The sequence below is a fragment of the Alligator mississippiensis genome, chromosome 7, assembly GCF_030867095.1.
Source record: "Alligator mississippiensis isolate rAllMis1 chromosome 7, rAllMis1, whole genome shotgun sequence".
Classification (NCBI taxonomy): Eukaryota; Metazoa; Chordata; order Crocodylia; family Alligatoridae; genus Alligator; species Alligator mississippiensis.
Window position 1 is genome coordinate 42,802,892 of NC_081830.1, and position 22,719 is coordinate 42,825,610.

At 41.0% G+C, this 22,719-nt stretch overlaps 1 protein-coding gene across 1 annotated transcript in view; it reads right to left on the bottom strand.

Annotated features, from left to right (window-relative positions):
• Positions 1-421: 421 nt before the first annotated feature.
• Positions 422-22,719, bottom strand: part of LOC102559211 (glypican-5) — a 674,170-nt gene continuing 651,872 nt past the window's right edge. Inside the window, exon 8 of the mRNA XM_059730916.1 lies at positions 422-10,136. Coding sequence (XP_059586899.1) covers positions 9,937-10,136 — 200 coding nt within the window. The 3' untranslated portion in view covers positions 422-9,936. The remainder of the gene's footprint in view (positions 10,137-22,719) is intronic.

The following is a 22,719-nucleotide window of genomic DNA, read 5'->3' on the forward strand; positions in this document are numbered from 1 at the left end:
CAGGACAAGGACTTGGTACTAGCAAAAAAATCAAAAGACTATATTTTAAAAACTTCAGACCAACTTCTGGTAAAAGATACAGTTGTTAAGAGGCCCATCCTTTTGCCCAGGTGCACATGTTGAAGCCTGATTTAGGTGGGAGGGGAGATTTGGGACGCAGGAGTCCTGCTTGTTCATTTGTGTTTGGGATGGAGATTTGCAGTTGTCCTGTGAGATTATTCCCAGTTTTAATTTCTTGCACTCTGTTGGATAATATAAAGACTCCGTAGAGTAGGTGCATCTCTCTCTCTCTCTCCCTCTCACAGGTATAAACAGTAAGAAAGAGAAACTTGCCAAATACTGAGGAAAATACTGTTTTCCAAAATTTCTAGAGGAATTTCTCAGTGATTAAAGTTTGGTATCCTTTATTCAAAGCAAGATCTGAAAGGTTAAAATCTTTTTATTTTAGATTTTCATCACCTTTGTAACACAATAAATATGATGAAAAAATATCCAGAAAAAGTTACAAAAATTCTAATAGACTTTCCTGTTGCGGATTATTTATTTTTATTACCATACACAGCTGACTGTCTTTTACAAATCACACAGTTCATTTCAATTGTTTAAAGTAGCCTTTCTGTTCATTGTTCAATGATTCCAGACAGCTTTTTAAAAACTCTTTTATCAGATTCAGTGCTGAAAACAAACTGAAGAAAGTTGATGAATTTATTTAATAAAATACAAGCAGAAATACTGAAAATAGAACAAGTGCTTGGGTGATATGAATAATTTTTAGGGTTTGAATATAGCTTAGGGCCAAAATAATCTATTTTGGAGCTTAAAATACCCACAATACAATAAATGTAAAATAAAATGTAAATGGTCTATTAATTTCCATAAAGTAAGATGAACTAGAGAAGACCAAGAAGTCATAAAATAATTATTTGAAGACCTAAATGACAAAGAAGCAATAATTTTATTGTAACTTCTACCTCAATGCATTGTAAACATTCATACTGTATTAGTTTCGAGACAAGAGTACAGAAAATGCAATAAATGTTTTTATGGTGCAGATTTAGTGTAAAAGTTACCTTTTTTGACTAGTACTGTCCCACATAATACATGAGGTACAATGAATACTCTATGTGGCATTGCTGATACAATCACCTTTTCCAGTTGAGAATTGGAAAGTAATTTAGGACTGTGTTTCAACCATATTGTTCTTCACTGACATCATATTACAAAAGCTTTAGCTAAATTAATGTTTTTATTTACTGTAATTTTCCTGCTTTTTTTCCATATTGTATCAATAATGCTTGTCTAAGTATTTTGCCCATACACATTTTATTGGGCACAATTATTGTCATTTAAAAAATTGAAGAGTGTCCATGAGAGCATTCCTTTTTATGTCAAGTGGGAAGAACTTGACTCAATTTTGCACAAAAATGAAACCCTTCCCAAAAAGCTGGGTCTTTTTTGACAGGTTCCAGTCAGTTATGCTTGTATATATCAAGAGTAATTCCACTGTAGTTAGTGGAATCCATATCTTTAGTGACAGCAAACCCCAAGTTCCTTTTCTTTTTTTTTTTGCCCCTTGCTAAGCTAGGACAACCAGGTATATCAATTTCCAACATATCTTCTTTCTCTTCTAGCTCACCAGGAAACTTCATCCTTTTTGTCACTCCCATGATAGAATATTATAACTCATTTCACGCGCAGCTGAATGTGAAGATACATGGACTCCAACTGGTATGGATTTTGGCTATCTGCCTTCTCCACTGCTTAAGTTGCTGTGAACGCAAGACCCAGCTGGCTCCCAGTTAGAGCTAATGCCAGTTTAGAAATTTGGTCCTAAGTTTCAAAGCACTAAATCAAGCCCCAGCTATATCAAACACTGAATTTTGTTCTGTGAACTACTATTACAACTGTGTTTCTGTGGGACAACGCAGATCAGAGAATTCAAGTAAAAGGCTAGGGACAGAAATTACACATAAAGCAGTATTAGTGATCAGAAACTGGTTCAAATCTGGAACAGAACAGAAGTTCAGTGCATGTAAATAGCTTTCAAAATGGCCAAAAGCAGTTTAAGATAAACCGGGATGAATGTAGTATTAGACCAGTGGCGGCATGTAGGGGGTGCACAGGGGTGCACATGCACCCCCTGAGAGCACTAGTGCACCCCCTGACAAGCAGCCCTCCCAACATAGGTGATGGGCGGGGCGGGAGGTGGGAGTGCCGGTGCCTGCCCCCCCCACGAGCACCGACTGGGAAGTGGGGGCACCAGGTCAAGCACCACTGGCACTTCCAGGAGCACTGCTGGCACTTTTGGGAGTGCTCCTTGAGCATCCCGGTTGGTGAGATTGGCTGTGGGGGGACTGCCCCACCCACCCCGGTTGCTGGTTGGCCTCTAGGGGGGCACGTGACTCAGGTGGCACCCGTTGCCCATCTATCAGACTTAACTGATTTAGATTAAATTGGTTTATTGAACTTCTGTCCCAGATCCCTTTGAGATTCAAGTTAACTCCCAGCCCCCCAACATCCCAGGATGCTTTGCACCTCCCCTGCAAAACCCTCCTCGCAGGGTCAGTGTGCTAGCCTTAGCCCAAGCTGTCTGCTTGAGCAGAGCGTGGAGGCATGTTCTAGCAACTCCCTGGCTTCTGGCCTGGGTCACTGTAGGCATGCGGCTGCATTTCTAGAACCAAAAGTCTGTTTACTTGCTTAATGGTTCAATCTATGCAGCTTAAACTAACTTGCAAGATTGAATCAATTTAACCTTGGGCTTTTGACTGTCTGTACTTAGCCAAAGCATGTGGGAGGTTGGGAGAAGGGAATCCAGTTATGGAATAATTTTCCAGAGGTGAAGTCAGCACTAAATGTCCTTAGGACGTACCTTTCTTCTTTAGACAGCCTTTCCGGCATAAACAATGCTCATAAAAGAATGTTTCTTAATAGTCCCCAATGCTTAAAAACATTCCTTTCTCAAAAAAGCCCCCGACCAAGCCTAAGCAGAAAGCTGACTGCAAAACTGGAAACATGCTAGATACTCTGTTAAGTCCACGAGGGACTGGGATTGTAGACTTTCCATGGAGAATGCTCAGATACCATATGGGGGAGGATGGTAGAAAAATTTTGGATAGATTTTATAATCAGTATAGCTGCTCTTGATTTACAATAGCACAACTGAGATCAGAATTGTGCCTGAAACAGTCTGTGAGGGATTTCATATTCTTGAGCCAGATCCTCTGATGAGGCACACTGGCATAGTTCCACTGAAGTCACCAAACTATTTCCACTGCCTGGGATCTGACCCCTTGCTATAAAGTGATATTGCAAAAACATGGGAGAGCCTCAAGACTCCTCTAATTTCCTAGAATTCATTTAATGTGGTGGTTGCAAATGCTTGGTATTGGCCTTCATGCTGGAAAGTTTCTCTTAGGTCTCCTTTCTTGAAATACAAAGTAATCTTTTTAAATGTCCTGGACATCTAAATTAAAAAAAAAAAAATTGCTAAATGCTTCCTTATGTTATTTAACCAGTCTGATCCAGTTCCTGCAAATTTAGCATAACATTCTTAACACTCCTGCATAACAATAATTTTGATATAATCCTGACCAGTATAACTTCCTGTGTATGCAGATACGGAAATGTAAGAATTCCATCAGAATATATGTTCTTGATGTCTCACTGTTCTTTCATATAATAACAAAATAAAGCAGGCTATAAATCTGGTATAATGTACTCAATTATGGAAGAGTTTTCTGACTAATTCCATTTTGAAAGTGCATGAAACTTGTCAGTACCCATTCTCAGTATCACAGCCTAGAAGCCTTACTTGTAAACCCAGAAGATAGTGAAACTATTGTTTTATACTTAGCTGAAAGTATATTTATATGTGTATATTTGCTAAGAATTTATAAAACTAGCAATGCATTTATTTTTTTAGATTAAATGTCCATAACCTGTAGAGTACTTCAAACAGGTGCTAGTTAGGTGTACAGAAAGGCCATTGTAGATATATATATATTCCCAGGAACAGACTAAATGAATAAATGTTAATTGCTTTTATGATGCAACAAAAATTGTCTATGGTGGTGTTAAGTTAGCTGAAAATATTATAATTACAAAGTATTAGAAACTTTACTAAAGAAGATCTGAAATGATAAAGTGCAAACTGTAATTGTGCAAGGTAGTACAAAAGTATTCTGCACAGAAATGAAAAATTAATGGTTGTTTCTGGCTATTTAATTAACTACTTTCAGCACTGCTTGAAAACACGAGTAGATTTTAATTCATTGTGATCCCATATATAAATTAATGTAATGCTGCTTTAGAATAGAAATATGTCTGATGTCAAGAAGGCCCTGACAGTGTATATTGTTCAGGATTTGATACTGATCTTGGTTATATAGATGCAGCACAAAAATTTAGCTCATCTTCTGTATCCAGTGTTCTCTACTGAGAACTGTAGTAGTATTGGGACACTGCTGTTCTCCAAGAATTATCAGAGCAATGGCAAGATAGATTTAAATACCTGCCCCATGATATGGAGACATGCTTTCACACTGATTATTTCTATACTCCTTCCTGTACCAATAAATTTGTCTTTCACATGTGAAAAATTTGTCTTTCACAAGCATGCACTAGGTTATGCTGTACAATGGTCGATTAAAAAAAAAAAGAGTATTTCAGCTTGAGAGAGAGATTATACATTTGAGCAGGATTCTCCAAGAAACTTCTCTGAAATCTATTTTGTCTAAAGCCAAAATGAATTTTAAGAGAGCCCACTTTTATCATAGGAATAATTTTTAATTTTTTAGTGTTTTACTAGTTAACCCAATTCATAATAAAGAATTTAGAAACTGACAGAACAAATATCAGAGTATGTATTATTGGGAATAAACCTGAATTTTTGGGGAGATGTCACTGTTGATATTTTTGGACTGAGGCACATCACAGCTCTGAAGTCAACTTTTGAGCAATCTTTTACTTTCCCTTAATAATGGAAGTAAAGGATTGCTCAAAAGTTGACTTTAGCCTTAAAAGTTGACTTATTTGGGGGGATGACAGCTACTGGTCAGGGATGATCTAGGTATAGATATATCTATGTTTTTACTATGGGTATTACCCATGCTTCTGGCCATATTGCTTGTCCCCTCCCCCAATTTCTGTGACATGTGTCAGGGTGTTTTTAAGCCTTCCTCAGAGGCATTGGGTATTGGCTACAGCCAAGAATGGGGACCTTGACTGGGGTGTGCCAATGTTCCTGCTAGGACCAAAGATGGAGGTTCCTGGCTAGAAGATCTTGCTTTTTTGTGGGCCAACTGCTGTATTTTGGGTCAGAAAAGAATTTAACCCCATGGTCAGATTGGTATGGACTGTGGAGGGTTCTGCCTTCGTCTGTAGTAGATCTGACAGTGTAGCCCTCTACATGGCATCTATAGAGCATATATTGACAATATTTCATAGAAGCAGGATGGACACTGGTGGCTGTGGTTCTCCTGATTTACCTGTGGCAGGTTAGGGTGTTAGATTTGTGTAGTATCAGGGTTCACGATAGTCTTATGTAGTGCTTAGATTATGGTTTCTATGGGATGGTTTACATAGGGATGATCCTTCTTCAGGCATGGGGTTGGACTAGATGACCTCTGGAGGTCCTTTCCACCCCTACTTCTTTATGATTCTATGAAATGATCAGAAATGAGCCCAATGTTTCTCTAAACAATGACTAAATAATTCAAAATGACTTGATAATGACCTTGTATTCGAAAGCTCCTCTAACTTCAACCCAACCATGCAGTTGATCCAGTAAAAGATACTGCCCCCCCCAAACAATCTTTGTCTCTTGAAGTAGGATATAACTTTAGCAACAGAGTCCAGAAATAAACATAAGAGTTGATTATTTTGGGTCAGATTCTGGAAGGCAGCTAATTTATACAGAATGCAAGTCATAAAGGGCATGTATAAAGTTGCTTGAACATGTACCTTCTCAGTGTCCAGAACCAGGTCTTTGTAAGGCTTCCTTACATTGAATTACAGCAGCTTAAGGCTAATTTTCAGTAGCCTAAAGCCCTACCTTTAGCTTCTGTCAGCTAAAACACAATGGAGGATCAGTATTGCAAGAAGGCATTATGACTGTACCCTTTCCTTGTTCCCTGACCTAGTCCACTTTTCTCCATGAGACACTAACAACCACAGGAAGGGAATGATAATATACAAAGTCCTCTGTTGGCTCTATACACATTCTTACACAGGGGTGAGTCCTCCTGGCCCAAGACAAACTGGCAGTGTATTGAAGAGGGGCTATACTTCACAGGACCATTTTGTCCTATAAAGGTAAGTAGTACACACCACTAATTAAAAAAAAAAATCTGTACTCATTTTACCCACAAATGCCTGATTTCAATACACCAATCTTTACTTCCACAATAACTGGGATAGCAAAATACTAAAAACAGATCATTTAAGAAACAATGAACATTCAAAATGCCACAACAAAAATTGCCATTGCCAGGAAAAATTATGGAAAGTTTTTATATTGGGTGTCATTTTAGATTACACTTACAAAGAAAATATAAAATATTCTTTCTGAAGTTAAAATATTTTAATCATTGTGTTCAAGGTGCCTCCAGCTTTTAAAAGAAGCTGTTGCTTGTGTTTTATTTCTATTTGATATAGTCAGTTGTTTTTTAATTTAAAAATGTGAATTTGAGGCATGAGAAAGAATATTCCTTTATAACACATAAACTCAATTCACCCATGAAGAAAACTGTTTCTAAAGTGTTAGATAAAATATATAGCATAACATCGCATTTTAGTGCTTTTGGGCTCTCTAAAGTTGCAACATATTTCTAATGTACATGCTGAATGTTTCACGCTCTCTTACAGCTTACCGTTACTCTCTTACAGCATTAAATACAGTAGAGTAGTTATATTAGTGTGGAAAGTATTAATAGATGTTGAGTTCTCTGTAGTCTCTCTTTCTCTTTCCTTCTTTCTCCCCTGTAACAATCTGTGTCTATTAAAATATTGATTAAATCCAATGAAGTGAGCTGATTAATTTCTCAACCTAGAGTATGTGTAGCCTTATTTCAGTTCTGTTATCTTTCATGGTGCTTACAAACTGTCCCATTGTTTAATATATGTGGAATTTGTAAATCAAATAAAAGATTAAAACATTTAATTTTTCATATGTTTTTGTTTAGCAGAAACATAGATGCCTCCAGGTTTCAGGGCCTAAACCAACACATAGGTAAAATAAAGTAGGAAGAAAAATACCAGGAATTCCGTAACTTCCTGTACTTGCCGCTGAAGGGTTTCTGCACCTGCCTCTGAAGAAGTTGGTACTGGCTACCAGGGCTAAAGGGTACTGGATTAGATGAATTCCTGATCTGATCTGTTATCACAAAGCCTATTAAAGAGTAATTTTCAAAAAGCACACTTACTGGTAGATTATGGATATTCAAGCTTTCCAACTGTAAATGAGAAACAGTGACGTTCAAAAAACCTGAAACAGTACAGCTGGAATTTGGGAGAATCAATGCCCATCTTGAATTCCTAGATTGCTATCTAGTATAGAGATTAGAGCTACTGAAGTGCTGATATACTCATCTTAACATTGATTTATGTTTCCACATGTGAGAGCATTGACTTAGAAGCCAGATACTCAGCTGTAAATCTGTGAACAACTTCAGTGGAGCTAAGCTGATTTACATGAGCTGATGATTTGGATTTTGGAGTCTAAATCAGTTTTGGGTACCTATTGGACATGTTTCTCTCTCTTATTACAGACATCTCATTTAGCCCTGTGCATCTGTAAAGAATTACCAAGGGTTAAAAGGAATCACTGGCTGGCTAAAAATACACTTTTCCAAGGGAGATCAAGGAAGTCAAAATGAATAACCATGGCATTTTTATTACATATTTGAATAGACTGGTGTCATTCACTTAGTTGCATTGGTGAACTCTGGAACATTGAAAGACTGCAAATTTCATTAAGTTAGCAAGATTATTTTTCATTAACATGATGCGAACTTAATGATTTTAGTAGCATTAACACATCAAGAAGTCAGAATTTTACTAATTGTTCCATGTTAGTGCTCTAGGAACATCTCATTCATTTTTGTCTTATTCCAGCATTAAAATTTACAATTCTGCTCTGCAAGACTTGACCATTTTCAGCTTGTATACAAAAGCCCCTGTGACCATCTGTATGCTTTTGATTATAAATGTATGTGCTTACATGATTTCTAAGACCAAAAAACCCTGCTTGGCCAGTATAAGGACAATTAGTCACTTTCACTAATTCCACATGAAAACACATCAGTACAATAAGACGCTATATTAGCCACTCATTCTTGTCACTGTATATCATGACACCATAGCTATGCTGGCACTTGACACTATCCTTGAGTTAGGTTGTCTTTTATAATCAAGGTCAACAACAAAATACTAAAACTGGGTTGATATGATTTGAGGTCCTTCTCTTGAATTGTGAATCTGTGGCTTGTGTCAATCTAAGCATTTATAAAGATGTTTTACAAAAAAAATCAAAGGCAAATGTTTTTACATTAAATCTTATAAAACTGTACAAAATAGTCTACAGCATGAAAATGTCCATTGAACTATGAATTGGTTATGAACTTTAGTAAACAGAACAATCCTAATGTTTCAAATATTTATCATATTAAATCACTGTATTCATACAGTCCTGCATGTATAGTATTTTCGATGGCACCATAAACATAGTTGTCAGAAAATACGTTAGCTCTCACCCACTAGAAGCTATGTATCATAGTGCCTTTCTGTCAAGAGTTTAAAAAATTCATCATATATCGTTGATTGAATAAAAAAAAAATCTTACCACAATAAAATCTAGAATTGACACTATCCAGGACAGCAAATCAAAGTGGGACATAAGATATTTTCTAGCTTGCAGATCATTTTACATTTACTATTACTGTGATATCATAATTGAAAACAGTAAATGTTATTAAATAATACCTGGTTTATGAAGCATACTGGATTTCAGGGATCCATAGTAACCACTTTACAGGTATGAGGAATCCAAACAACTCATCTCTCTGACACAATTCAATTCCTTTTTAACACCAATCAGGAAAAATAAGTTTGATCAGAATTAATCTTTTTCATTATACAAGTGCACCCAGCTGGATAAAACCCTATTATGTTTACTTATGTTTCCCTTTGTCGGACATTCATTCAGTAAGCCTTGAACATATGCTTGAGCATATGGTAAAGTAGTTTGGTAGGGCAGGGAAACTCATTATCCATACCCCTCAATAAACATAAGCGTTTTAAAAAAATTAAATGGTTAAGGCAACTATACTGATATAGAGACACACCATATGTTTTGTATATTGCTTCCTACAATCTAAACAGTTAGAGTGAAAACAAGAGGTTCAAACATGCTCTGATCTTCTTGACCGCTTATCAAACTGGTAGATAGGAATTTTATCAAACTGGCAGACAGTACTTCACTTGACCATGGGTTACAACTGTAGACATAAGTTATGAGCCACATACTAGAGAAATAATGTATATATTGGCTTACAGACTGATCATCTGTTTGAATTTATCAGAAGCTAACAAACAGAAACAGCCAGTCAGATTATTCAGTGAATAGAATGGGAGAAATGCCAACACATAAATTCACAATTTTAGTGTTCTTAATTATTTCTATCCAATAATTTAAACTATTCAGATCCCCTATCATCATCTCTTTTATGTTTTGAGTGGATAATATTAAGGACCATCTTCAGACACATTGTAAGTGCTGATACTTGCTATCAGCCAATCCCAGCCTATTTTTTTTAGGATTTATTCTAGCATACCATATAATACTAGAGAGCCTTTTAACTTTGTTTTCTGTTGGGTAAGGCTGTTGGTATAAATGACAGTGAACAAAAATGTTTGCACAGTTGCTGCCATATAATGCTGCTACGAAAGATAATGCCACAAAATTGCTAGTGCTGCTATAATGGAAAGGGAGGGACTTGTGGCTTGATTGCCCATGTTTCCAGCATTGTGTTTAGAAGATGACTTTACAGTGGTTGTGGTGGTTGTGGTGTCAATCTTTTTCACAGTTGGTTTTGGTTCACTCCTATCGTCTGGATAGGTCTTCTTTTCTTTGAGTATATCTAAGAAAAACGAGAAAAGAAAACATGCCATGATCATACTGTGTCATCTGCACACAGCTCTATTTTGTTTCAGTTAATGTACTCAGGTGTGCTTTGGGGTTCATATCTTCCTAAAGGCTATTTATTGCTTGGCCTCTGCTTGTAAACATGGATCCTCTTGGATTACTGTGTATTAGATGATGTGGAGGTCTTAGGTGCCTATTAGCATGCGCACATTTATGTGTCTACACTTGTCAGTCATGCTCAGGTGGAGGATGAAATATCTTACATTTAGGAGTTACTGCTGTGTAATGTATCTCAATACTCTTACCCTTTTCAAGGACTGTGGCTTAAAGCCACAATTTATTTAACCATTAACATTTACTCTGGCCTCATGCTTGATTTACCATACAAAGTATGGTATTTTATATAAAGCAATTGACACCTCTCTGCTGAAAACCCCAGAGGATTCACCTTGAAGAAGAGTATCTTTAAGTTCTGCTAGGAATTACAGGGGTTCCCTGGGGTGAAGGGTGCTTAAGGACTACATTGAATACATGCATCTTTAAAAATACCTTGGACAGAACATTAGCAAGCTGCAAGTCCCAATGGGGATGGGAAAAATGTGACTAAGGTTGTGCAAGGACTTCCTATATTGAGGCTGTGGCCAAACTAAAAATACATAACAAAACTATCCCTGATAGTTCAATGGTTCAGCTATTCATCTGGCTTTCAACCAAAGCCTACTCCCTTTGAAGGCAGTATCCTAAATTACAGTATTTTGGGGGGTAGGTCTTTGTCAATTTCCCCTGTGCTTGAAGTTCTCTAAAATTAGAATTATCAAATGCCCAAGTGGTTATGGAAACTGGTTCTAGTTCCTGCTTTAATGAATATTTAAGTAGTTTATACATAGTGGAACAGCTTTACCAGGTATGACAGAAGACACCCAGGCTGAAACATCCTATTGTTTAACTAGTAGAGCACTCTCTGAGTGGTGAGCGACCTTGGTTCAAAACCTGAAGCAATTTACAAATTAGTAGCCACTGTTCATGTCTAGTTTAAATTTATTTTTGTGAAGAAATGCAGTGCATATCTGCACAAGACCAAATGCCTAGATCTGTAATACAGGTTAAGTAACAGTCCTAGCTTAAGATCAAATCTCTAAAGGTGCATACAAATGTTTGCCACACCTGGTCTATGATCAAATGGCTTACTTTAAGCCAAGTTTCATAGATTGGGGTGGGGGGAGTATGTATAAGCATTTGCTGGTTCCAGGAGCCATGCCAGGAACCTGGTGTAAGAAACTTAGACTGTGGGGAGAGGTGGGTGGGATTGAGGGGGGACTAGTGTGTCCACAAGGGGGTTTGGTGAGTCCAGCGGGGTGGGGAAAGGAGCTAAAAATAGCCTGGCCAGGGTGAGGCAGGGTAGGAAGAGAGCAGCCCCAGGGTTGAAGCAAGCGCTTGGGCTTTTCCAGCCCCAGGGCTGCACTCTGAAAATGTAGGCTGCCTATACATGTACTCAGAGGTGGGACATTTTAATTAGAATGGTTCCCAGAGAGTAAAACGCCATAGCATAATGTGTATTAAGCCCCAGCACATTTAAAAATGGCTATGGGATGCTTTATTTAAACCTCATTTGATGAGGAGTGGAGGCTTAATACATATTACATTGCAGTGCTGCTGGAACATTTTAATTAGAACACCAATGAGCCTTTGTATAGGCAGCTGTTTGCTGGATCAGGTTAACCCATTTCTGCTCAGGTGAACTAAGTTAGATTGGGCCCCACCATTTTTGGCCTGATGTAACCCCCTCCCCCCCAGTATCTGCACAGATTGGAATTTAGATGGGCCTAAACCTAGTTGGGCTGATCTAGATGTAATGACTTCATGCACACTTAATCAAGGAAGCAATTCCTGGCAGGAATTGGAAAGAAGGAAAGGATTCCAGAAATGCAAATGCAATCTCAGATGATTGTCTACAAGTAAGTAGTTTTGAACAGCCATCAATAAATTCACTTGATAATAGAAATGAGCTATTGTACTAGAAAATACATATTGTTCTTTTGCCAATACAAATTGCTAAAGAAACGTGATGCATTTTTCTCTCTTTACCATAATATTAACATTCATCTGGAAGAAGCTAATAATTTCTAGAACTGATTCAACGTTAACTGAGAGAAGGGATTTTGGTTGGCAAGTTTACAGGGGAAAAAGGTTAGAACCTGCAAATGCTCTTACAGCTCTGCCACGAAGAACAGTTTCTTTTCAGTAACAACTTGTGGTAAAGTTCACAGAAGGGGAAAAAAGAATGTGGTCAATGCTTAGAAAATATCAGTATTCTGAGGACACTTAAAGACAAATGGACAACCTTCAGACTGTCATTACAGTAAATTAAGAATAAATCACAGAAATAGGTGTGTTCTGACACTGCCTAGCCTCCCTTTCTATCACTGTCATTCTCCTTTTCGACTGCAGTAAAGGCACTATTTCTCTACTGCCCCTTATATCATACCAGGCTGCTGACTTCAGGTCTGTTGGGCCAGCTGATTAAATTAAGACCTCACTCAGGTAAATGTATTCCCCTCTTTCACTTGGCTCTGTCCAGCATTGTAACTTGATTGGCCTCCATAAATTGGGCAGACTTAAATGTATTAATTCATTTATTTTTCTGATATTGACTTAACAAAAAATCTAAGATAAGATTTAATGCTATCAGAGAGGCTATTGGTTTTTAAAAGCCTTCCTCTCAATGACTGCTTAATGCATTACATAACAAGCATTAAATAATTCATTAGAAAATTCTGCCTTTAACCTTTCCAGAAGGACTAAAAGTTTAATTCTAGCTCTATGTCTTGGTGACAAAGGGTGCATCTACACATGCATTTTTACTGAACAGCTCACTAATTAGCTCAGCAATAAAGGGTCACTGTCTACATATGTGCCTATATTAGGGCACAGTAAATTAATTAACTTTGTCATAGGATAGTACTGTCTGGGAGGAGTACTATCCCATAGTTGAGTAAATTACACTGCCTCAATGCCTGGGGCTGGCTAGGGCACAAGGGTGCTGCAATGTGGGGGATGCCTGCTGGCTAGTCCCACACTGTAGCACCCTTGTGCCCCAGCCAGCCCTGACACCACCCAATGCTGAAACTTGGAGCTCAGGGCTAACCCCCCAAGCCTGTCGCCAGCCTGGGGCTGCTTGGTTCCAATTGCTGCAGTCCTGGGCACACATGTATATGCTGAGCCTGGGAGCCACTAACCGCAGCACGAACTGTGCCAGAATTTATTGCTCTATGATAATTGCACGTGCAGAAGCACCCAAAGAGTTTTTCTGATGTCATTCATGGGCATTTTTCATTTGGGCTAGGGACAGAAGTTACACATAAACCAATTTAAGTGATCAGAAACTGGTTTAAACCCGTAACAGAACATCCCCCTGGCTTCTGCCCAGGGCACAGTTTCTATCCGTTCTGCCTGCCCAGCATGATGAGCAATGCCTGCAGGTGGGCGGAGTGGGTGGAAGCTGTCCAGGAGCTGGAGGTGGAGCCCATGCACTGGGCAGAAGCCACCAGGCTGAAGCTTCTTGCCTGCCCACCCAGAGTGGCGCAGTGTGGTAGGGGCAGGGCAGGGGTGGCAGCAGGAGTGGCTACAGTAGGAGCAGCTGGAGGCAAAAGGGGCAGAACAGCCCACCCAGTGCTGGGAAGTCTGCAACCAGTGATGCGGTAGCAGCTGCAGCTGCCAGGTGCTGCACAGGAAAGCGGGCATGGCTGCATCAGGCAGCTACTGGGTTTGGGGTCAGCCAATGCCTCTGAGCCGGCCTGAAAGGCCCTTCCCAGCCAGTTGCAGCTCTATGACAGCCCTGCCTGGCCTGGGCATGGGGAGCTGGGAACAATCTAGCCATGCAGCCCCAGCCTGAACTGCAGCCCACTGGGAAGGGGCTGGCTCCTCTGCGCCCACATTCAGCAGCACCCACAGGCTGGCTTGGTTCAGCTCCACAGCCCCAGCCCTGGGTAGATAGCAGGGTCATGCTGGTCAGCTCTGGCCAGGCCTCCCGCCACCCTAGCAGGGGTAGGGGGGAAATCTGGGCAGACCTCTGCTGGGGTCCTGTGCCCACCTGGAGACATGGGAGTTTAACCCCCCTCCAGCCCCCTTCACCTGAGGCGCTGTCCTGGCTGGTGTCTGGTCTTGGGGACAAGCCTGGCAAGGGCTGCTTCCTCCCCTCCCCCTCCATGTACACCTTGTCTGGGGTCCCTACAGGCCAGAGTGGGGGTTTAAATGCCCCCACTATCATACTGAATCCCTGCCAGGGACTAGTCATGCCCTCCAACCGTGCAGCTTCGCTCCAACCTTGCGGCTGCTGCTGAAGGGAAGGCAGGGCTGTTCTAGCACGCCCCAGCTTCTAGCCAGAGCCACTGCAGGCATGTGCCTGCATTTCTGGAATCAAAAGTGAATGTCTATTCACTTGCAAATTGGTTCAATCTTTGCAGGTTAGACTAACCTGCAAAGATTGAATCAATTCATGCTGTTCCTAGCCTTGAGGTTTAATTGTGCAAAACTGGTATATTATGTTATACTCTTTTTAAAAGGACCCAACCTGGTTTAAATTCTTCTGTAATTTATAAACTTCAGTGGTATATATATTTAATTTTTCAAATGGCTTTTATGACTACCCTAATCATTTACTCACTTTTGTATTCTGGCTTGGAGACTGAGAAAAAAACAGATTTTTTTCTCTTCATTTCCATCTCAGTGTTGGAGCCAATTTTATTCAGTTTATTGCTGATGTTCAAATGGGAAAATACAGGTTGTCTTTAAAAATGTGTGAAACATGACAGCTAGAAATTTGCTTTTTAAAAAAATAACAGCTGAGATTCTCCTGTAATCACATGAATCCCAAGAGCTGGGACTTTAAAAATAAAAACCACCAAAAAGAATGAGATATATTTGGGAAAGTTGGATTACTTGGTTTTCATATAATATTTTTGTTTATTATATGCTTTTAATGTTAATTTATGTAGTTTTCAACAACTTGTGATATTTAATATAAGAACCATCTGTGAAATACAGTATGAGGAAAAGTGCCACATGCTCGGGGATCAATCTTTTTGTTCTATGTTTATATAGTACCTGGCACAAGGATGTCCAGAACCATGGTGGGGGCTCTTAGAAGCTACTACAAATGATACTAACATGCTATCATGAAATCTACAGATGAAAAGGAGTGTAGTAATAGTTTCAGCTCTATGGAGGTACTAGTTAGAGAGGATTAAATGCATTAATATCACAAGCAGAAGAAGGTTAACTCAGAGTATTTAACTTCCTTTTAAAAATTATTTGTTGTGAATTTCTGACCTATTCATCATATATGACTCTTTTCTGAGTTATCATGATTTTTACCACTTTACCATATAATGAAATAATCTGAACAACACATTTGAGGCTGTGGGTTATTTGTGAAAGAGACAGAATTCTCATTCAGGAAGATCGTGCACAAGGGACAACGAAAGATCAGAATTATAATAATAAAAAAAGATTTCAAGAATGGGGTATCAAGTATGAAGAAAGAGAAATCAAGGAGGATAAGAATGAACTAGAGGCCCTGAAATTTGACTAATAAAGGTCATTGGAGGTACTGACAAGGGCAGTTTCACTGACAGAGCCAGGAGAGAGAATGGGTGAATTTAAGAAACAAAAGAAGGCTGGGAGAGTGGTCACAGGGTCTAGCAAACAAGTGTTAGAAGAGGGAGAAGAGACAGATTTGGATGGCAGTTGTTGATCATTTCTTTGATTCAACAAAATGTTATATAGGGAAGGAGAATGGTACAAGAACCAGAGAGGATTTCAGGAGGGAGGGGAGGGAAAATGGGCTTTGGCTATCAGTCACATGGGAGAACTGGAGATACAAAGAATGAATGTATAGGCAGGAGAATTGAGCAGTCATGGGACTTGCAACTAGGGAAGGAGGTGTTATGGGCAAGTCAGGATTGGTATCTGAGCCAGATTTTGTGGTGAAAGAAGAGGAAAGTTGGAGGAACTCTTCAAGTGCTTCTCTGGCTTTTCTCAAATTATATTTATTTATTTTTTGAGAAGACTGATGGCTTTTAAAATGTTATTCTCTTCCTTCTGAATATGCAATACCAATACACATAGTACACACTCCATTTCAAATGAGTTCTTGAGCCTGTGAATGTAAGTATTTATGGCTAAATATACCAATTACAGGAAAATAAAAGTTTTTTGGTGGTGAGGGGGAAGAGAAGCGTGGACATGAGGATCTATATTCTCATGAATAAGAGTGCCTCTTCAACTGTTTGTGCAAAAGAAGAGAAGATTCTGCAAATGTGTGAAGATGGAACAAAGTGAAAGAGGATAGTTAGATCACCCTCAATTCTGATTTTATGAAAATATTTGTGCTCTTCTTCCCAGGGTTCAGCCACCTCAGCTCCTTCGCACTATTTCAGCCTCCAAACATCTGCTGTAATCTTAATGTCCCAAGCATGAAAAGCATGCAAGTGTATGTATTTCTGTATTTCTACTTTTTCAAATGTTTATTGGGCATTGGAGGCCAAATTTATCAAAATGACAAATAAAAGCTATAGGTGCAATAGCTGTTCACAATTTTTTGTCCTTCCACCAAAATTTAACTCAATCCAAGCATAGAATAACATGAGCTTCTGACTTTTCTTTTTTCTACATATACTTACTTCTGAATAATTTAAAATCAGTTTCAACTGTTGCTATATAAATAGCACTAGTTTCCAGAAATAGTTGGCATTAAATCTCTCTCTTCTCATACAGTTTTAATCAGAGAATTCTCTCATGGTATAAGCTGATAACTGATCAAATACCAATGATGTTAAATACATAATTTAGATAAAATCAGTTCCTAACAATCCAAATTTGATTCAAAACTTTAACACAGCACTGCATCAATTTACAATAATGTGAATGATGTGATAGCTGTTGGTTATAAAAGATTTGAAAAATCATTTGCAAGGAAGGTGCATACCAAGAGCACATGGGTCCTGTGATCTGCACTCAAAGTCAGGGGCAATGCGTAGGGGGTGCATGTGGGTGCACGTGCACCCCGAGCATGGCGGTGCACCCCCTGCAAAAAAGCACTGCCGACAGTGTTGGCAGCACCTGCGAGCGGTCAGCAAACCCTGCTGGCTGCCGCTACTGGCTGTGCCTGAGGGTGGTTGCTGAACCTTGGTCGGCATTCGCCACCCCCCCACCCCTGCCTGCCACTGACAGTGCCCCCGGTGGCTGCAAGAGCTCCCCGTTCACCCCTGCCAGGTTCCTGCTGCTGCTGACGGGCTCCCACCACTGCCAGCATAGCCGTGCGCCCCCAGCCACTGGGGGCACGTGCCATTCATGCTCAAAGTGGTTATTAGGCTAACTTGAGTGAGACCAATCACTGGGGCATTATGCTTGTTCACCTTTGGGACTGAGAATATGTCTACACCATCCCTCTCCAGCTCAGGAGTGCACACTGCTCAGCTGCCCCAGTTCACGTTACAAACCTAGAAATGAAACAGTGAGGCCATTCTGGGAGCACCTCCTGTGGCCACACCTGAGGCCTGAGAGTAGTTACTACTATGACCCATAACTACAAGGACCCCAGGCATCTTCACTGTCACATATATGTGTTTGGTGGGTGTAAGTGGAAATGGATGGGTAGTCCACACTCCAGAACATCCTCCCACAAAGTGCTGGGGACATAGTGTAGTCATTCCTGCAGGCTTTTGTGGACACATCCTCTGGTTCTTTGGGCTGCAGTAAAGTGAGCAATGCTATAAATTCTTTTCTTGGGAATGCATGTTATTCTGTACTTAGATGGAGCAAATTCACTGGATTTTGCTGATACAGCAAAGCGGTTGTGAGCAGTTCAAACAAATTGTGGTAGAGATTGTTTGCCTTTTCTGGGAATACAGAAGGAACTATGGGAAGACAACCAAGGCTGGGTTCCACTTGCATGGCTTTAGCCTGTATTCCTGCTGCAGAATGGCTGTGTTAGCAGCTGACTAGTGCTAATCTGAAGGGCCAGTCAGCCTGAGTTAGTAGCACCTCAGCTGGAATTAAAGGATTTTATGCATGGAAGGGACTTGAATTAGGGGAAACACTTGAGTTACACCTCACTTTATATCTGTGCTGAACAAACCTTATGCCTTCCTTGGGTAGGTACCAAAAGAAAAATGTACAATTTCTTCACAAGAATTTCAAAAATTTGCACCATCATTTGCTTCATACAGCCCCCATCCTGCAACATGTATAACCAAGTGTCCAACAGAAGACATTGTGAACTGCCTATAGTATAAAGCTTACCAAACTGAAGCAGAGCCATGATATATTTTTCTGGAGTGCAGGATACACTGCTAGATGATATACTGTCAACTACTAATGAGTTATTATTTACATTTGATTTTGTGTTTCATATTTCAGTCATTTAAACTAGGTTACCAGTTTAACTACAGCCAAAGAAAAGCTTACAGCTAAAAAAAAAAAAAAAGGTCACTAGGATATGTATTATGAACAGAAAGGGGAAGGCAAAGTTTGGAGTACAGAATTGGGCAGTGTCCAGGTAAGCAGATACTGTTAAAGTTAGTTTAAACTAACCCACAAACAGGTAGACAGTGGGGTAATATATAGGTGTAATCTTGACACAAATTGCAACATCAGGTGGTTCTGATTGACTTGCCAGTTTCTGTTTCTATATCAGATGACAATATTATTATGATCCCAGTATTTGTTCCCAGCACTCGTTCCTGCCCAGGGCAGGGGGTCAGACTTGATGATCTGTTCAGGTCCCTTCAGACCCTAGAAACTATGAAACTATAAGATAGATCAAAATCCCCTTGGGTTCCAACCTTTCTGATCTGCACAAAGTACAGTCTACCTAGACCAGAGGATCTGGACCCCTATCTAACTGATCTTGCATCCTTGTTAGCACTGTTAAACTCACATCTTGACAGTGTAAACAAAATGCATAATAAAAATGACTTGACCTCGATGTTTAGAGCATTTAGGATTATCTTTACCTCAAAGACCTAACCACGGATTGCTACACAGCAATGTAACTGCCTCTCAGATGGGACTGAGATTCTCATAAATAGTTGTACGGATTAATACATTCCTTCTCAGACACTAGCCAGCACACTAGGAAAAGTCAAATATATGAAGCCTTGCATTGCTTCCCTGTAGCTTTCATCACATTGGTCTGCAGTGCTCTCCTGTGGCCTTGGCACAGGCAATTACAGTTGTGTGTGCACTTAGTACTGTCTTTTTATAACACAGTCAGGGAGTTCTGCTTGAGCAAGTTTCAGGGTTTTTATTTGCTCCAAGGAATGGGTATACCAATTCAGTTAAAATAAGAAATCCTGTCAGATTTTTTGCCCTTTTCTTGGACAGAACTGAGCCCGAGATTTTCTTTGTGGGGACAAAGTTCTGTGTGGTCTGAGTCTTCCCACACCCACAATGCCACAAGTGCTGAGACTCCCCCACTCACTCCCCAGCCAAATCATTCTTGCAATAAGGTGAAGAAGGACTCAGGGCTGGCACAGCCATTTTTGCCACCCCAAGTAGCATCATACTGAGCCAGGGCCTGGATGAGTGTGCGCACTGCCCACCCACTCAGAGCAGCACCACCTGTGTTACCTGTATGGTTATGCTGGCCCCGGGAAGACTGCAAAGTTTCTTTTGAGTGCAACTGCTGATGTGGTCAGCAAAGAGGAGAGTTGATTTCCCAGCAACCGAGATATGTGGCAAGAAGGGAGGACAGTATGATGGCATTCATTTCAAAGAATAGGAAGGTGGGAGATGACTGTTTGAGCTGTCATGGATATTTTTAGGTCCTCTCATCAGAGAGTAAAGGCTGGACCTGAAAATATCCAGTTCTAGCAGAGAACACGCTGATACTGCCAAGTAATTATTTTTTTTGTTAATGAGAGTGGAAAAGCAGAAGTCTTTGTGGAAGGGAAGGTTGTTGCCTGTCAGCTCTGTGTTCTTGGGGAACTCTGACACAGTACCCAGCCTGTCTGACTCGCAAAGGACTCACCCCCTCTCATCCCCACCTCTGCCTGAACCAGAACTGATCAGAGGAAGGACTTACAAAAGGCAATGAAGATGCAGTAGGAGATACTCTTAAACCCCTCCCGACAAGGGTGATAGGAGTAAGGCAACTCCTCAGGTCTCGTTTACATTGAAGATGGGACAGGGAGGCACCTCCATTAGCACTCAGAGTGGAGAACAAAGATTCCAGGGCAAGGACCGCACTGAACTCTGGGACCAGAGAAGCAGAGGAGCACTGCATGATGGGGGAATCTCTGTTCCAAATGCTAATCAACCCATGTCTGCACACACCCAGCTCAGCATTTATCAGACCAGTTCTAGTGCTGATCCCTTTATTGGTACCCAAAACACAGTCTGCCTGTTTGCATTGTGAGCTCCCTCAGACTAACAGCAGCCCACAGCCAGGAATGATCAGCTCCAGCATAACAAAACAACTCTGGTGTACTCCCTTGAGCCACAAACAAGCCTAGTGTTCTCCCTTGAACCATTGTTTCTCTACAAAAACCCCTGCCCAAGCTCAAGTTTCTGTTCTGGTGCTTGGATCCAAACACTGCACCAGGTCCACTGGGACGTCACCTTCTCCTTTTCAGCCTGGAATACCTCCATCATGCTGGGGGCTCTGCCTGTCTCAGGCGCTTTGGACCTGAAACTGAACAGCCTGTCTGCAAGCTCCGACAAACACCTGGAACCTCGACCGGTTCAAGCTTCACCGAGTGGTGAGACCCCTTCTCTCTCTCTCTTTCTCTCTCTCTGTTTAAGCCCACTTTCTAAGTCTCAGACTTGCCTCTCTCTCCTTCTCATCTCTTTCTCTCTCTCCTTCTCTTCTTACTCCAGGCATGACTTAATAAACCTGACTTTTGTTGATCAGACTTGAGCTAGATTTCCCAAAATACCCAACTAAAGTCATGTAATACTGTAACTGTTTTGTTTGTTTTTCCTTTTATGGGTATTACTACTAGTATCATCATAAGTCTCATATACCTGGTAATAAAATAACTTTTATGGTCAAGCTGGTTGCCATACTCTCTCTCTGAACCTCTTTTACTCTTTCTTCTCCTCAATGCCCTCCCCCCACATTTGCTCTGTAGCAACCCTTCTTTTACCTAAGCCAAAGATCCCTCTAAAACCCAAAAAATCCCGTGGGGTCTGCTCATCAAGGGGGTTACTATCATGACAACTGGGACAAAAGTTTGGGAAGTGCTGAGCTGTGGCACATGAGGGTGTCAGCCTGTAAATGCTGATTGACCTGGACAGCTCAGATGTGCTCTGATCCTGTGCTGAGTCTGTGGCACATAAGGCTATCAGCCTGGAAATGCTGAGTAACCCTGCCCACTCAGATGTGCTCTGTTAATTTGTGTGTGTGTGTGTGTGTGTGTGTGTGCGCATGTGTATGTGTACGACTGATTTGGTACCTGGAGGAACCCAGCCCCATTGAAACTAAGTCCTGCAAGGGAGCTCCATTGGGGGTGAGGACTTGCAGAAGGGAGAAATAGAGCTCCGTATAGAAACACAAGTGACACAAGCAGCACATTGATAGAATTGCAGAGACCCCAGACACGTAACTCTAAAAGTGAGCGCACCCCAAATGGACAGGCAAATATGTTAACAAGGTGGCCATGACTCAGGAGCTCTATTCTTCACACAGCTTGTGTGTGATTAGCTGACAACTGCGTAGATACGAGACCAGGAATCATTCCACTAGATGAGTGTACAGACCTAGTGGGGTTTGCGCTGAAGAGTCAGAGAGTTTACTTGCCAGACTAGCCTGCTAGACCTTGATTTTTGGGAACTAGTTTGGGGCAAAGTGAGGAGCAATGTCACAGGATCGACTGAGTCACTACGATTAAACCTCTAGGTCAGGGTGTCAAAGATCCAGCCTATAGGCCAGATCTGGCCCCAAATGTTGCCTGCTCCAGGCATCAATATGCAGACCCCATTTGGTGTGGGCTGCACATGGTGCAGGGCACATTGCATGTGGCTCCCAGGCCAGACAAGCCCTGCACACTGGATACAGGGCTGGTCTTGGCTGGGCTCATGGACTAGCCCTGTGCACTGGATGCAGGACCCAGGGCTAGGCCAGTGTGGGTACCATATGCAGCATGCACCCCAGACTGGCCCCAGGCACTGCATGTAACACACTCAGGACCAGCCCCAAGTGCTGCATGGGGGGCTGAAGCAGGTGCACATGCTGCGTGCTGCACCCACAATAGACCAGTTTTGTGGGCTGGATCAAGCACATGGGCTGGATCTGGCCTGGAAATTGGTTCTGTGTCCCCCCATCTGGCCCACAGGGCTGGATGCCTTTGATACCCCTGCTCTAGGCAATACCAAAGTGCAGTAGGGCGTCTGAGCCAAACACCATATAGGATAGAAGCTTCCTGAGGAGAAATCTGTGATCTTTTTTCCCCCACACAAACTGCATGGTGCCAACCTGGCAACTGTCCGCTTTCTACAAGTGCTATGCTTTGAAAAGAGGGGGAAAAAAAAGCCAAAGTTTGAATTACCATGGTTGGAATGAGAGTTGCATAACATAT